The 16,982-nt window shown below is 45.4% G+C and overlaps 1 protein-coding gene across 1 annotated transcript; it reads right to left on the bottom strand.

Annotated features, from left to right (window-relative positions):
- Positions 1-1,595: 1,595 nt before the first annotated feature.
- On the bottom strand, positions 1,596-2,952 carry LOC124698058. Its single transcript, XM_047230581.1, has one exon. It carries the CDS (start codon positions 2,950-2,952, stop codon positions 1,882-1,884), a length of 1,071 nt encoding a protein of 356 aa, XP_047086537.1. The 3' UTR covers positions 1,596-1,881.
- Positions 2,953-16,982: the final 14,030 nt, after the last annotated feature.

Raw genomic sequence — 16,982 nt, 5'->3', positions numbered from 1 at the left:
ATTGCGAGATCCGAAGGTGGGTAACTCGTGTCTCACCGTCCCGGCAGCTCCCCGCCTTATGCCCACACCTCTCTCTACACGCCCTGAGGTACCCTCCATGGCGTACTCGTCATTCACACAACGATGGTGGTACCCCCACATCACCATAGGCATCGCCATTGCGACTTCCAGGCTGCCTTGGTCCATTGAAAACCTTGGCCCACCGCACCACCGACATGGACATGTATTGGTTGGACTAGTATGTGTGGCCACCGAGCTCGCCAAATACGGTCGCATCGTGCCTCCAAGAGAAACGGTACCGCGTGGCTAGGCCATCAGCTTGGGCGGGCTGCCCGTGCCGCCACTGCATGCGGCAAGGATTTCGGCCACGAGGTCTCCCGTCGCAGGCAGGTTGACATGGTGTGGCTTCATTCGATCTGCTACAAAGGTCGACATCATCACCCTTGACTCTGACGAGGTAGAATAGGGGCCGACAGAGTGTCGGTGTCCTCCAACGGAACAGGCGCCCTAGCTACAAAGGTCGACATCATCACCCTTGACTCTGAAGAAGGGGTGCGACAAAAACAATTTTATTTGTTCGTGGCCCTAACCAAAATACAAAAGAAATCCGTATTTGATGTTTAAAATGGATCAAGCCGTTGAAAATGCACTAATCAGCGGCTAGTTTCCTAGTACTACTAATCATCAAAATATGTTTGGAGAAAGGACTATCCTACGCCTAAAACAGTGACACTAGTGTAATCAAGAAACGCGCGCGTACTCGCCTCGTGTAATCATGCACCAGCCATGTACGTACCCGAACGCGCACCAGAGATCGGGATATTGTGCGGCAGGACAGAGACGCTGTACGGTTTACCTCGGCCGTGCCCGCATGTCAGCGACGAGCCAGCCAGCGCGCCAGGCAAGGTTATAGTCCCGTAGAGGACGTTTTTGTCCGCACGCGCGTTCCAGATCTCGAAGCGGCCCCAATGATGCGGCGGCCGAGGGAAGAGGAGAACGAAGCCCGACACGGCACGTGCTAGACGGTGCGAGGGCGAGGCCACCCTCCAGCCATGTGCTCGCCCATCCATCATCGATTTATTCGCGGCCCCACCCGCCAGTACGGCGTGCCAAACGCCCAGGGCTACGTGCGTACCGCCGCTGATCCAATCCGTTCCCGCCATGGGCTTGTCGACCACGGCGGCGCCACCGCCACCTCATTCCGCTCGCTCGTGGCTAGCTGTGAGTCGCGTGATCCGATCGGGGATTACCGAGGGTACGTGTGCCATCTTTTTGTTTCGTACCGATCTAGAAAAGAGGATCAGCGACGTAAAGGAGGTGCAAACCTTTGCAGGAAAAAAAACCTTTGCAGGAACCGCACGGCTCACCGAAAGCAAATCTAGCGCCATTTCCCGAGAATCAAAGCCGAGAACAAACCAAAGCTGGATAACATTACTTTTGATCCAAGTTTATCTAGGTGCAGAGTAAACATAGCAAACTCGTGCTGCGAATTGCACATATTCATATGGTTCAAGGCATCGTGCACACAACAACGATAGCACAACGTACTAGTGGCTTTCGCGCCACATTTAGCAGCTTTTTTCTTTCGCGCCACATTTATCCAACTGTACCCTGCTGATGTTCAGTTGATGTGACTTACTGACATCTACCATACCAACACCTCCCAACGAACTTGGGAGGAAAAAAATTCACACCCACTGCCTCTATGGCTCTATACACAGCTGCCAAAATCTTACAAAAGCAATAATATTACACATAGACGAATACTACATAATTAACCGCCGGCAACATTAGCAAGAAGAACCAGTTTTAAGCTCTTCTGTTGCTCACTGTTTTTACGATTTTTTGGGAGGAATTTCTGAGCTGCTTTTTGCCCACTTTTTACCGGGAGAAGACGGGGCTGAGGGTTTTGGAGAACCCGCGGAGCGCGCCGTAGCCGCGGGAGCTGAAGCCCAGGCACCCCAGCACGCCCTGCCGGTACGGCAGGAACGTGCGCCGCCGCATCTCCTCCGCCTGCGCCCTGTTCGGCGCCGCGTACAGCCTCTCGTGCGCCGCCGCCACCGTCGTCGACCGCCGACGGCCCTTCCCCCTCCCCTGGCCCCGCGTCGTCCGGGACTCCTCGCCCACACCGCCTCCACCGCTCTCCGCCGCAGCTGATCCCGTCTCCGACGGTGGTGATACCCTCGCCCCACGGAGCTTCGCGATGACCTTCTCCCTCGACGCCCACGAGTGCGAGAACTGCCACGACTTCTCGGGCTTCGCCGCCGCCGCCGCCACAGGGCCGTCGTGCGCGTGGGCGCTGCCGGGCTCGCTCTTGCTGCGGTGGAGCAGCATGTCCTTGAGAACCACCCACCGCCGGGACCCGCGGGCGGACGAGCCTGCCGCCGACGACGACGATGACGTCGAGGAGGATGAGGACGAGCGCGACGAGGCGGTGACCGGCGGCGGGGCCTCCAGCTCCGCCCCCGTCGAGCGGGCAAGATCCGGCGCGGGGACGAGCGCATTCAGCAGCTTCAGCCGCGGCGACGCGCTGCGCGTCGGGGACATGGACCGGGCACGGCGGTGCACGGACCCGCTCCGGAGGGCCGGCTCGCGGCGGCGGGCGGGCCTCTGCGCTTCGTGGCCGCCGTCGTCATCCTCGTCGCTGTCGGGGTCGAGATCCGGGAGCGGGGACAGGGTCAGCGGCCGGATCTGGCCGTTCTGGAACAGCTCGTCGGCGGAGATCATGTGCTCGCCGGGCCCGCCGAACTCGAACTCCGCGTCGCCCAGGTGGCCGCCGTGCGCGCCGCCGTTCGTGGCGCCGGAGGCGGACGAGAAGAGCAGGTGGTGGATGGGGCTGGCAGGCGCGCTGAAGAAGTAGCCACCGCCGCCGAAGATGGCCGGGGACCGGCCGGGGCTGGACGGCGCGCTGGCGAAGGGCGTGGAGCAGGTGCTGTCGATGTCGTCGTCCATGGCTGGCGCGAACGGAGCTCGCGTCCTGCAAGTTGGCTTTGAGTTGCGGAATGTGGTATCGGGGAATATGGAGGGAGAATGGGGTGAGAGGTTATAAATGGCGGAGAGGAGGAGGAGGGAATGGTGGCGGTGTGCCGAGGAGGTAACTGTCTGGTAGGCAGTAAACTCGATGGTTGGCTCGATGGTGATGGGATGGGATCGTTTTTTACGGCCGAGCTGCTTGAGCTCGTTCCATCGGGTTTTGTCCTTTATTTACGGCCGAGCTGCTTCAACTTGGGTGGTGTGCGACTGCGTTTACAATTTCCTTTACTTTTGACTAAATTTCCCCAGGCAAAGGTAGCTCACCAAATGAAGTGATATTCCCTCATGCGCAGAATATACATCTTCACGGCCGAGCTGCTGACCTATTTTTTTAAAAAAAAACTTAAGCCTCGAGATGGAGATAATATTTTTTTTTTTTTTGAGAAACACAGTACAAACGCAGGCGCTTATATACACGCGCATACACTCACCCCTATGAACGCACACACGCACACCCTACCCCTATGAGCACCTCCAGAAGACTGAGCCGGCGGATTGGATCTTGAAATTGACGAAGTCACCACGAGCGCCTCGCCGTCGACCGGAACGTCGCCTCCCACTGAATGAATATTCCGCCTTTATGAGACACACAGATGTCAAACCTGGGGTTTGAACTCTGGTGGGCTGGGGGTACAACCACCCTCCTAACAACCCAACCTCAGGTTGGTTCTCTGGAGATAATATATTTTAGGCTTGTGCCTTCCATAAATCATCAAATCCAAAAAAAGTGTAACTTTTAGAATAGGTATCATGGTATCGTTTAATCTCAGCTATTATATCACTATTTCAAACACGTATCGTTTAATCTCAGCCGTCTTTATCTTTCACTCGTCTACGAAAGCACAAGCCTACAATTTAACTCTTATGATTCTTTTTCCATGCAAAACACTTCGATCAAAAACATATGGTGCCCCAGTTCCTATGCATTTGAATCATGTGTTTCAATTTTATAAATAATTGAACATCCATTTGAATTTTTTTAATATTTATTCGCGTACGATCAAGACATTTTTCGGTGTTCCATCCAAAAGATAGTACCTATAGTCCTCGTGTGTTCTCCAATACTCTGTTTTGTTGCAAATCCGTGAGATTCTCGTGTTCTTCCTATCCTAACATTTCTCAAGTCATGTAATCCAAATAAGCTTTTACAACGTCAAACGAAAACTCACAATTCAAACGATGTAGGGCTATGGTTGCTGGAGATATGCCCAAGAGGCAATAATAAAATGGTTATTATAATATATCTGTGTGTTTATGATAAATGTTTGCATACCATGCTATAATTGTATTAACCGAAACATTGATACATGTGTGTTATGTAAACGACAAGGAGTCCCTAGTAAGCCTCTTGTATAACTAACTTGTTGATTAATAGATGATCATGATTTCGTGATCATGAACATTGGATGTTATTAATAACAAGGTTATGTCATTAGTTGAATGATGTAATGGACACACCCAATTAAGCGTAGCATAAGATAAGTTCAATTTGCTATAAGCTTTCGATACATAGTTACCAAGTCCTTCGACCATGAGATCATGTAAATCACTTATACTGGAAAGGTATTTTGATTACATCAAACGCCACTGCGTAAATGAGTGGTTATAAAGGTGGTATTAAGTATTCGGAAAGTATGAGTTGAGGCATATGGATCAAGAGTGGGATATTGTCCATCCCGATGACGGATAGATATACTCTGGGCCCTCTCGGTGGAATGTCGTCTGATTAGCTTGCAAGCATGTGAATGGTTCACAAGAGATGATATGCCACGGTACGAGTAAAGAGTACTTGTCAGAGACGAGGTTGAACGAGGTATAGAGATACCAATGATCAAACCTCGGACAAGTAAAATGTCGCGAGACAAAGGGAATCGGTATCGTATGTAAATGGTTCAATCGATCACTAAGTTATCGTTGAATATGTGGGAGCCATTATGGATCTCCAGATCCCGCTATTGGTTATTGGACGGAGAAGAGTCTCAACCATGTCTGCATAGTTCACGAACCGTAGGGTGACACACTTAAGGTTTGATGTCGTTTTAAGTAGATATGGAATATGGAATGGAGTTCGAAGTTTTGTTCGGAGTCTCGGATGGGATCCAGGACATCACGAGGAGGTCCGGAATGGTCCGGAGAATAAGATTCATATATAGGAAGTCACTTTCCAAGTTTGGAAATGATCTGGTGCATTTATGGAAGGCGCTAGAGTGTTCTAGAACTTTCCGGAAGAAATCACTATGGAAGGAGGAGTCCCGGAGGGACTCCACCAACCCTAACCAGCCAACCAAGTGGTAGGGTGGAGTCCATGGTGGACTCCACCTCCTTGGCCGGCCAAAGAAAAGGGGGAAAGGGAGAGTCCCTGTCTCTCTAGGTTTCGTCCATATGGCAGTTTTTGAATTGGGGTCTTATTCGAAGACTTTGGGCAAACACTAGGGATTCCACCTATATAAAGAGGAGGAGAGGGGAGCTGGCCGGCCACATCTAGATCAAGTTGGCCGCATCCCTCAAGGCACCCAAGCTGGCGCCCCCTCTCTCTCAAACCCTAGCACACCTCCCTCCTCATACACCTCCCGTAGCGCTTACCCCTGCCGGAGATCTCCACCACCACCGTCATCACGTCGTCGTGCTGGCGGGATTCCGAGGAGGATCTACTACTTCCGCTGCCCGTTGGAACGGGGAGAAGGACGTCGTCATCAACACCGAACGTGTGACCGAGTACGGAGGTGCTGCCCGACTGTGGCACCGTCAAGATCTTCTATGCGCTTTCGAAAGCGGCAAGTGACCGACTACAACAACAACGAGATCTAATCTCGTAGGCTTTGGAAATCTTCGAGGGTTAGTCTCATGATCTTCTCGTTGCTACCATCTTCTAGATTGGATCTTGGTTTTTTATTCGTTCTTGCGGTAGGAAATTTTTTGTTTTCTATGCTACGAATCCCATCAGTGGTATCAGAGCCGTGTCTATGCATAGATTGGTTGCACGAGTAGAACACAATGGTTTTGTGGGCGTTGATGCTTTTCTTGTCTTTAGTTGGTGTACTTTGCATCTTGCGGGATGGTGGTATGAAGCGGCCCGGGCTAACTTTACATGACCGCGTTCATGAGACTTGCTCCATGATACGTCTCCAACGTATCGATAATTTCTTGTGTTCCATGCCACATTATTGATGTTATCTACATGTTTTATGCACACTTTATATCATATTCGTGCATTTTCTGGAACTAACCTATTAACAAGATGCCGAAGTGCCGGTTCTGTTTTCTGCTGTTTTTGGTTTCGAAATCCTAGTAACGAAATATTCTCGGAATCGGACGAAATCAACGCCAAAGTTCCTATTTTCATCGGAAGCATCCGGAACACCGGGAAGGACCGGAGGGGGGCCACGGGGCCACCAAACCCTAGGCCGGCGCGGCCGAGAGGGGGCCGCGCCGCCCTATGGTTTGGCCCCCTGTCAGCCCTCCTGCGCCGCCTCTTCGCCTATATAAAGCCCCTGGATCAGAAAACCCGATACCAATTGACGAAACCCACAGAAACCTTCCAGAGCCGCCGCCATCGCGAAGCCAAGATCTGGGGGACAGGAGTCTCTGTTCCGGCACCCTGCCGGAGCGGGGAAGTGCCCCCGGAAGGCTTCTCCATCGACACCGCTGCCATCTCCACCGCCATCTTCATCACCGCTTGCTGCTCCCATGAGGAGGGAGTAGTTCTCCATCGAGGCTCGGGGCTGTACCGGTAGCTATGTGGTTCATCTCTCTCCTATGTAGTTCAATACAATAATCTCATGAGCTGCCTTACATGATTGAGATTCATATGATGATGCTTGTAATCTAGATGTCATTATGCTAGTCTAGTGAGTTTTACTTATGTGATCTCCGGAGACTCCTCGTCCCACGTGTGTAAAGGTGACGAGTGTGTGCACCGTGTGGGTCTCTTAGGCTAGATTTCACAGAATACTTATTCACTGTTGAATGGCATAGTGAGGTGCTTATTTATATCTCTTTATGATTGCAGCATGTTTGTATCACTACTATCTATGTGCTACTCTAGTGATGTGTTATTAAAGTAGTTTATTCCTCCTGCATGTGTGTAAAGGTGACAGTGCGTGCACCGTGTTAGTACTTGGTTTATGCTATGATCATGATCTCTTGTAGATTATGGAGTTAACTATTGCTATGATAATATTGATGTGATCTATTCCTCCTACATATGCATGAAGGTGACGGTGTGCATGCTATGCTAGTACTTGGTTTAGTCACGTTGATCTATCTTACACTAAAGGTTACTTAAACATGAGCATTATTGTGGAGCTTGTTAACTCCGGCATTGAGGGTTCGTGTAATCCTACGCAATGTGTTCATCATCCAACAAAAGTGTAGAGTATGCATTTATCTATTCACGTTATGTGATCAATGTTGAGAGTGTCCACTAGTGAAAGTGTAATCCCTAGGCCTTGTTCCTAAATACTGGCTGAGTTACTACTGCTGCGTTACTCATCGCTACATTACTACCTGCTTGTTTATTGTTTCTATTGCGTTACTACTGCTGCAATACCACCACCATCAACTACACGCCAAGCACTTTTCCGGCACCGTTGCTACTGCTCATACTTATTTATACCACCTGTATTTCACTATCTCTTCGCCGAACTAGTGCACCTATTTGGTGTGTTGGGGACACAAGAGACTTCTTGCTTTGTGGTTGCGGGGTTGCATGAGAGGGATATCTTTGACCTCTTCCTCCCGAGTTCGATAAACCTTGGGTATCCACTTAAGGGAAACTTGCTGCTGTTCTACAAACCTCTCGCTCTTGGAGGCCCAACACTGTCTACGAGGAAAGGAGGGGGAACGTAGACATCAAGCACTTTTCCGGCGCCGTTGCTCGGGGAGGAAAGGTAAAAGGCTCTCATACTACGGTCCCAGTGTAAAGTATTTTTCCGGCGCCGTTGTGTGTGTGCTCAAAGCTATTTCCTTTAGATCCTGCAATTGCATCTTTTTGTTTCTTGTTTACACTAGTTTGGCATAATGGACAACAATGAGCTTCTTATTCTATTTCCTGATTTAAAACATGGATTGTTTGATGCGAAAATTAAAAAACCTATGAAATCTTCTTTGCATGCTTGGTAGTAATATTAGTATGAACGTTTCGAACACCATTGTTGATAATGATATAGGAAGTTCTAAGCTTGGGGAAGCTGGTTTGCATGATATTTTTAGTCCCCCAAGCATTGAGGAGAAAATTTTCTTTGATGATACTTTGCCTCCTATTTATGATGATTATGATGATAGTGGTCTTTTAGTGCCACCTACTATGGAGAGTGAATTTGATTATGATTACAATATGCCTCCTATATTTGATGATGAGAATAATAATGATAGCTACTTTGTTGAATTTGCTCCCACTACAACTAATAAAATTGATTATGCTTATGTTGGGAGTAGTAATAATTTTATGCATAAGACTCATGATAAGAATGTTTCATTTGATAGTTATATTGTTGAGTTTGCTCATGTTGCTACTGAAAGTTATTATGAGAGAGGAAAATATGGTTGTAGAAATTTTCATGTTACTAAAATGCCTCTCTATGTGCTGAAATTTTTGATGCTACACTTGTTTTATCTTCCTATGCTTGTTACTTTGCTCTTCATGAACTTGTTTATTTACAAGATTCCTATGCATAGGAAGCATGTTAGACTTAAATGTGTTTTGAATTTGCCTCTTGATGCTCTCTTTTGCTTCACATACTATCTTTTGCGAGTGCATCATTAAAGCTGCTGAGCCCATCTTAATGGCTATAAAGAAAAGAACTTCTTGGGAGATAACCCATGTGTTATTTTGCTACAGTACTTTGTTTTATATTTGTGTCTTGGAAGTTGTTTACTACTGTAGCAACCTCTCCTTATCTTAGTTTTGTGTTTTGTTGTGCCAAGTTAAGCCGTTGATAGAAAAGTAAGTACTAGATTTGGATTACTGCGCAGTTCCAGATTTCTTTGCTGTCACGAATCTGAGCCCACTGCCCTGCAGGAAGCTCAGAAAATTATGCCAATTTACGTGCATGATCCTCAGATATGTACGCAACTTTCATTCAATTTGAGCATTTTCGTTTGAGCAGGTCTGGTGGCCTAATAAAATCCATCTTTACGGACTGTTCTGTTTTGACAGATTCTGCCTTTTATTTCGCATTGCCTCTTTCGCTATGTTGGATGAATTTCTTTGATCCACTAATGTCCAGTAGCGTTATGCAATGTCCAGAAGTGTTAAGAATGATTGTGTCACCTCTGAATATGTCAATTTATATTGTGCACTAACCCTCTAATGAGTTGTTTCGAGTTTGGTGTGGAGGAAGTTTTCAAGGGTCAAGAGAGGAGGATGATATACTACGATCAAGGAGAGTGAAAGCTCTAAGCTTGGGGATGCACCCGGTGGTTCACCCCTGCATATATCAAGAAGACTCAAGCGTCTAAGCTTGGGGATGCCCAAGGCATCCCCTTCTTCATCGACAACATTATCGGGTTCCTCCCCCGAAACTATATTTTTATTCCATCACATCTTATGTGCTTTTTCTTGGAGCGTCTGTTTGTGTGCTTTTGTTTTTGTTTTTGTTTGAATAAATTGGATTACATCATGCTTGTGTGGGAGAGAGACACGCTCCGCTGGTTCGAATGAACACATGTGTTCTTAGCTCATAATATTCATGGCGAAGTTTCCTCTTCGTTAAATTGTTATATGGTTGGAATTGGAAAATGATACATGTAGTAATTGCTATAAATGTCTTGGGTAATGTGATACTTGGCAATTGTTGTGCTCATGTTTAAGCTCTTGCATCATATGCTTTGCACCCATTAATGAAGAAATACATAGAGCATGCTAAAATTTGGTTTGCATAATTGGTCTCTCTAAGGTCTAGATAATTTCTAGTAAGGTGTTTGAACAACAAGGAAGACGATGTATAGTCTTATAATACTTGTAATATGTCTTTTATGTGAGTTTTGCTGTACTAGTTCATCCTTGTGTTTGCTTCAAACAACCTTGCTAGCCTAAACCTTGTATCGAGAGGGAATACTTCTCATGCATCCAAATACTTGAGCCAACACTATGCCATTTGTGTCCACCATACCTACCTACTACATGGTATTTCTCCGCCATTCCAAAGTAAATTGCTTGAGTGCTACCTTTAAACAATTCAAAATTTATTACCTCTTATTTGTGTCAATGTTTTATAGCTCATGAGGAAGTATGTGGTGTTTATCTTTCAATCTTGTTGGGCAACTTTCACCAATGGACTAGTGGCTTCATCCAGCTTATCCAATAATTTTGCAAAAAGAGCTGGCAATGGGATTCCCAGTCCCAAATTAATTAACCAAAAATAGACACTCCTCCATGGTATGTGATTGTTGGACGGCACCCGAAGGATTCGGTTAGCCATGGCTTGTGTAAGCAAAGGTTGGGAGGAGTGTCATCATAATAAAACAAAAATAAAAAGGCACTCCTTCATGGTATGAGATTGTTGGCAGGCACCCGAGGATTCGGTTAGCCATGGTTTGTGAAAGAAAGGTTGGAAGGAGTGCCACCCAAAAATAAAATAAAATGGGAGCCGCTCTTTGAAGGTCTGTCTGGCAAGGGGGTTAGAGTACCCGCTACCATTTGTTGACAACAACATACACCTCTCAAAACTTTATTTTTATGCTCTCTATATGTTTTCAAAATCAAAGCTCTAGCACAAATATAGCAATCGATGCTTTTCCTCTATGAGGACCATTCTTTTACTTTCAATGTTGAGTCAGTTCACCTATTTCTCTCCACCTCAAGAAGCAAACACTTGTGTGAACTGTGCATTGATTCTTACATATTTGCATATTGCATTTGTTATATTGCTTTGCATTGACAACTATCCATGAGATATACATGTTATAAGTTGAAAGCAACCGCTGAAACTTAATCTTCTTTTGTGTTGCTTCAATACCTTTACTTTGAATTATTGCTTTATGAGTTAACTCTTATGCAAGACTTATTGATGCTTGTCTTGAAGTGCTATTCATGAAAAGTCCTTGCTTTATGATTCAGTTGTTTACTCATGTCATACACATTGTTTTGATCGCTGCATTCACTACATATGCTTGTACAAATAGTATGATCAAGTTTATGATGGCATGTCACTCCGAAATTATCTTTGTTATCGTTTTACCTGCTCGGGACGAGCGGAACTAAGCTTGGGGATGCCGATACGTCTCCAACGTATCGATAATTTCTTGTGTTCCATGCCACATTATTGATGTTATCTACATGTTTTATGCACACTTTATATCATATTCGTGCATTTTCCGGAACTAACCTATTAACAAGATGCCGAAGTGCCGGTTCTCGTTTTCTGCTGTTTTTGGTTTCAGAAATCCTAGTAACGAAATATTCTCGGAATCGGACGAAATCAACGCCAAAGTTCCTATTTTCATCGGAAGCATCCAGAACACCCGGGAAGGACCGAGAGGGGGCCACGGGGCCACCAAACCCTAGGCTGGCGCGGCCGAGAGGGCCGCGCCGCCCTATGGTTTGGCCCCCCGTCGGCCCTCCTGCGCCGCCTCTTCGCCTATATAAAGCCCCTGGATCGGAAAACCCGATGCCAATTGACGAAACCCACGAAACCTTCCGGAGCCGCCGCCATCGCGAAGCCAAGATCTGGGGGACAGGAGTCTCTGTTCCGGCACCCTGCCGGAGCGGGGAAGTGCCCCAGGAAGGCTTCTCCATCGACACCGCTGCCATCTCCACCGCCATCTTCATCACCGCTGCTGCTCCCATGAGGAGGGAGTAGTTCTCCATCGAGGCTCGGGGCTGTACCGGTAGCTATGTGGTTCATCTCTCTCCTATGTAGTTCAATACAATAATCTCATGAGCTGCCTTACATGATTGAGATTCATATGATGATGCTTGTAATCTAGATGTCATTATGCTAGTCTAGTGAGTTTTACTTATGTGATCTCCCGGAGACTCCTCGTCCCACGTGTGTAAAGGTGACGAGTGTGTGCACCGTGTGGGTCTCTTAGGCTAGATTTCACGTGAATACTTATTCATCTGTTGAATGGCATAGTGAGGTGCTTATTTATATCTCTTTATGATTGCAGCATGTTTGTATCACTACTATCTATGTGCTACTCTAGTGATGTGTTATTAAAGTAGTTTATTCCTCCCGCATGTGTGTAAAGGTGACGGTGCGTGCACCGTGTTAGTACTTGGTTTATGCTATGATCATGATCTCTTGTAGATTATGGAGTTAACTATTGCTATGATAATATTGATGTGATCTATTCCTCCTACATATGCATGAAGGTGACGAGTGTGCATGCTATGCTAGTACTTGGTTTAGTCTCGTTGATCTATCTTACACTAAAGGTTACTTAAACATGAGCATTATTGTGGAGCTTGTTAACTCCGGCATTGAGGGTTCGTGTAATCCTACGCAATGTGTTCATCATCCAACAAAAGTGTAGAGTATGCATTTATCTATTCTGTTATGTGATCAATGTTGAGAGTGTCCACTAGTGAAAGTGTAATCCCTAGGCCTTGTTCCTAAATACTGCTGAGTTACTACTCGCTGCGTTACTACTCGCTACATTACTACTCGCTTGTTTACTCGTTTTCTTGCGTTACTACTCGCTGCAATACCACCACCATCAACTACACGCCAAGCACTTTTCACGGCACCGTTGCTACTGCTCATACTTATTTATACCACCTGTATTTCACTATCTCTTCGCCGAACTAGTGCACCTATTTGGTGTGTTGGGGACACAAGAGACTTCTTGCTTTGTGGTTGCGGGGTTGCATGAGAGGGATATCTTTGACCTCTTCCTCCCTGAGTTCGATAAACCTTGGGTATCCACTTAAGGGAAACTTGCTGCTGTTCTACAAACCTCTGCTCTTGGAGGCCCAACACTGTCTACAGGAAAGGAGGGGGAACGTAGACATCACTCCACGCTCGACATGCAACTTGTATTGCATAAGTGGCTTTACGGGTGTCTGTCTCTCTCACCATAGTGAAGATTCAATTTACTCTTTCTATTGACAACACTAGTATCACCGTTGTGGTTCATGTTCGTAGGTAGATTTGATCTTGCTCGAAAACCCTAAACCACGTAAAATATGCAAACCAAATTAGAGGCGTCTAACTTGTTTTTGCAGGGTTTGGTGATGTGATATGGCCATGATGTGATGATGAATATGTATGAGATGGTCATTATTGTATTGTGGCAACCGGCAGGAGCCTTATGGTTGTCTTTATATTTCATATCGTAGTATTATTTCAAAGTAGTTGTAATAGTTGCTACATGAGGTGAACAACCATGAAGACGGCGCCATGAACCTTGACGCTACGCCAACGATGATGGAGATCATGCCCGTTGATGATGGAGATCATGTCCGTGCTTTGGAGATGAAGATCAAAGGCGCAAAGACTAAAGGGCCATATCATATCACATTATGAATTGCATGTGATGTTAATCCTTTATGCATCTTATCTTGCTTAGATCACGACGGTAGCATTATAAGATGATCCCTCACATTAATATCAAGATAATAAAGTGTTCTCCCCTCGTATGCACCGTTGCTACAGTTCGTCGTTTTGAAGCATCTCGTGATGATCGGATGTGATAGATTCTACGTTCACATACAACGGGTGTAAGCCATGTTGCACACGCGGAATAGTTGGGTTTGCTTGACGAGCCTAGCATGTACAGACATGGCCTCGGAACACAGGAAAACGAAAGGTTGAACACGAGTCATATGGATGATATGATCAACATGTTGATGTTCACCATTGAAGCTACATCATTTCACGTGATGATCGGTTTTGGTGTAGTGGATATGGATCGTGCAACCACTAAACAACTATAAGGGATGTTGTATTAAGTGGGAGTTCATTAGTAATTAGATTAAAACATGAACTAATTATCATGAACATAGTCTAAATAGTATTTTGAATTAATTTGTAGAATTGGCATCCGTTTTCTACCATGCGCTAGTCTTGTAATTGAGATAGAAATACTGGTAAGTCTGACAAGTAACTTTACGGACTGGTACCGTATTGTTAAGGAATCAAGAAATGATTAAGTCTTATTGCAAACTTTTAGTAAACCTCACATTGCTAATTCAAAGAAACATGGTTTCAATTAGTACCTAGAATCATCTTGTCTCCGTGAAACTTGAAGTTCAAATCTGTTTGAAAAGTAAGGACCTGAAAAGTTTGATTTCAGAAATAAGCAAGGTATGAGATATATGTGATATCTAAGACCTTATTACAAGATGATAGAATATAATCTAGTGAGACTACATAAACTCATAAGTTTTATGGGAATGTACGAAGGTTGAAGACGCCAGGCGTCCCAATCCTCCAACTAAGTTGGGCACTAACGATATTCGCATATCCATGAAGTGATCGTCCTTAGTATGCACCGTTGCTAAGACTCGTCGTTGATGGGATTCGTAGCATAGAAAACAAAAAAATTCCTACCGCAAGAACGAATAACAAGCCAAGATCCAATCTAGAAAGATGGTAGCAACGAGAATATCATGAGACTAACCCTCGAACATTTCCAAAGCCTACGAGATTAGATCTCGTTGTTGCTGTAGTCGATCACTTGCCGCTTTCAAAAGCGCGTAGAAGATCTTGACGGTGCCACAGTCGGGCAGAACCTCCGTACTCGGTCACATGTTCGGTGTTGATGACGACGTCCTTCTCCCCGTTCCAGCGGGCAGCGGATGTAGTAGATCCTCCACGGAATCCCGCCAGCATGACGGCGTGGTGACGGTGGTGGTGGAGATCTTCGGCAGGGCTTCGTCGTAAGCGTCGCGGGAGAAGAAGGAGGAGGGAGTAGCTAGGGTTTGGGAGAGGGGGAGCTAGGGTTGCGACTTGTGTAGCTCTTGGGGCTCCCCTTGCCCTCCTTTTATAGGTGGAAAAGGTCCTTGGGTCGTCCAAAACTTGCCCCCAAATTTTGAGAGAGTTCTGGTAGGTTTCTGTCAGCCGAAACCTACTAGAACTAGGACTCTTTTGCCAGATCCGAATCTGCCTTAGAGGAAACTTCTTAACCCTTAAGGAAAACGTGGATACACCTATTATGGAACCCTCCGGACTTCCTTAGACATCCCGGGTCGTCCCGGACACTTCCGGAACCTTCCACAATATTCCGGACTATCCCGGTCCTTCCAAAACCTTCTAGAAGCTCCGGTCAAAACACCGGACTTTTTCCGAACCCCGGAAAATGACTTCCCATATATGAATCTTATTCTCCGGACCATTCCGAACCTCCTCGTGATGTCCTAGATCCCATCCGAGACTCCGAACAACATTCGAACTCCATTCCATATTCCATATCTACTTAAAACGACATCAAACCTTAAGTGTGGCACCCTACGGTTCGAGAACTATGTGGACATGATCGAGACTCTTCTCCGATCAATAACTAATAGCGGGACCTGGAGATCCATAATAGCTCCCACATATTCAACGATGACTTCGTGATCGAAAGAACCATTAACATACGATACCAATTCCCTTTGTCGCGCGATACTTTACTTGCCCGAGGTTCGATCATCGGTATCTCCATACATAGTTCAACCTCGTTACCAACAAGTACTCTTTACTCGTACCATGGTATGTCATCTCTTGTGACCTTGTCACATGCTTGCAAGCTAATTAGATGTCATTCCACCAAGAGGGTCCAGAGTATATCTATCCGTCATCGGGATGGACAAATCCCACTCTTGATCCATATGCCTCAACTCATACTTTCCGAATACTTAATCCCATCTTTATAATCACCCATTTACGCAGTGGCGTTTGATGTAATCAAAGTACCCTTCCGGTATAAGTGATTTACATGATCTCATGGTCGAAGGACTAGGTTACTATGTATCTGAAAGCTTATAGCAATTTGAACTTAATAACTTGATCTTTATGCTATGCTTAATATGGGTGTGTGTCCATCACATCATTCACCTAAATGATATGATCTTGTTATTAATAACATCCAATGTTCATGATCAGGAAACCATGATCATCTATTAATCAACAAGCTAGTTAAATGAGAGGCTTACTAGGGACTCTGGTTGTTTACACAACACACATGTATTAATGTTTCCGGTTAATACAATTATAGCATGTGGTGTAAACATTTATCATGAACACTAAGATATAACAATAACCAATTTATTATTGCCTCTCAGGCATATCTCCAACAGTCTCCCACTTGCACTAGAGTCAATAATCTAGTTTACATTTGTAAAGATATAACACCTTGGCCTTCTGGTGCTTATCATGTTTTGCTCACGGGAGAGGTTTCAGTCAATGAATCTGACACGCTCAGAAAAGTATGTATTTTGCAATTCATTTGCGTCTCGACGCATCACTCATTTTCCAAATGAGTCGGCATTTATCGTATATGTTCGGTCTTTTGGTGGAACCTTAATTCCGCGGTCTGAAATATGTCACTAATATTGTCACACACAATATAGCTTCAAAGTTCTAACACTATCGAAACTACACCAAGTTCTCAAAGAACTTTTCGACTTAACATCCTCAGTCATTGTCAAAACAATGACATACTCTGCCTTCGTTTGTAGAATCCGTCACAATATTTAGAACTCTTCTAAATCTAGCATTGTGCTACCTTTTAAACAACACTTAGCCTAATTGAGATTTGAAATTCATTTTTATATGTGACCAAACTAATATCGGTGCAACACCTTACATCAATTTGTTTGTCATTACCCCATACAAAACTATATATATCCTTGGTTCTTTCAAAGTACCCAAGGATATTCTTACTGTCGTTCAATGATCATCACATGAATCATTCCGTCACATGCTCATAACACTTTAGAGCACAGGACATCTGATTGTGTACATATTATTCGTGATCTATAATCACTCGTGTGTTTTTACTCATTGAGTGTCATATACACTCAA

The sequence above is a fragment of the Lolium rigidum genome, chromosome 3 (genome assembly GCF_022539505.1).
Source record: "Lolium rigidum isolate FL_2022 chromosome 3, APGP_CSIRO_Lrig_0.1, whole genome shotgun sequence".
NCBI lineage: Eukaryota > Viridiplantae > Streptophyta > Magnoliopsida > Poales > Poaceae > Lolium > Lolium rigidum.
This window is presented reverse-complemented; position numbering and strand designations above follow the sequence as displayed.

Bases quoted from the DNA above. Each gene is read 5' to 3' on its own strand.
- LOC124698058 (XM_047230581.1), bottom strand. From the start codon at position 2,952: ATGGACGACGACATCGACAGCACCTGCTCCACGCCCTTCGCCAGCGCG.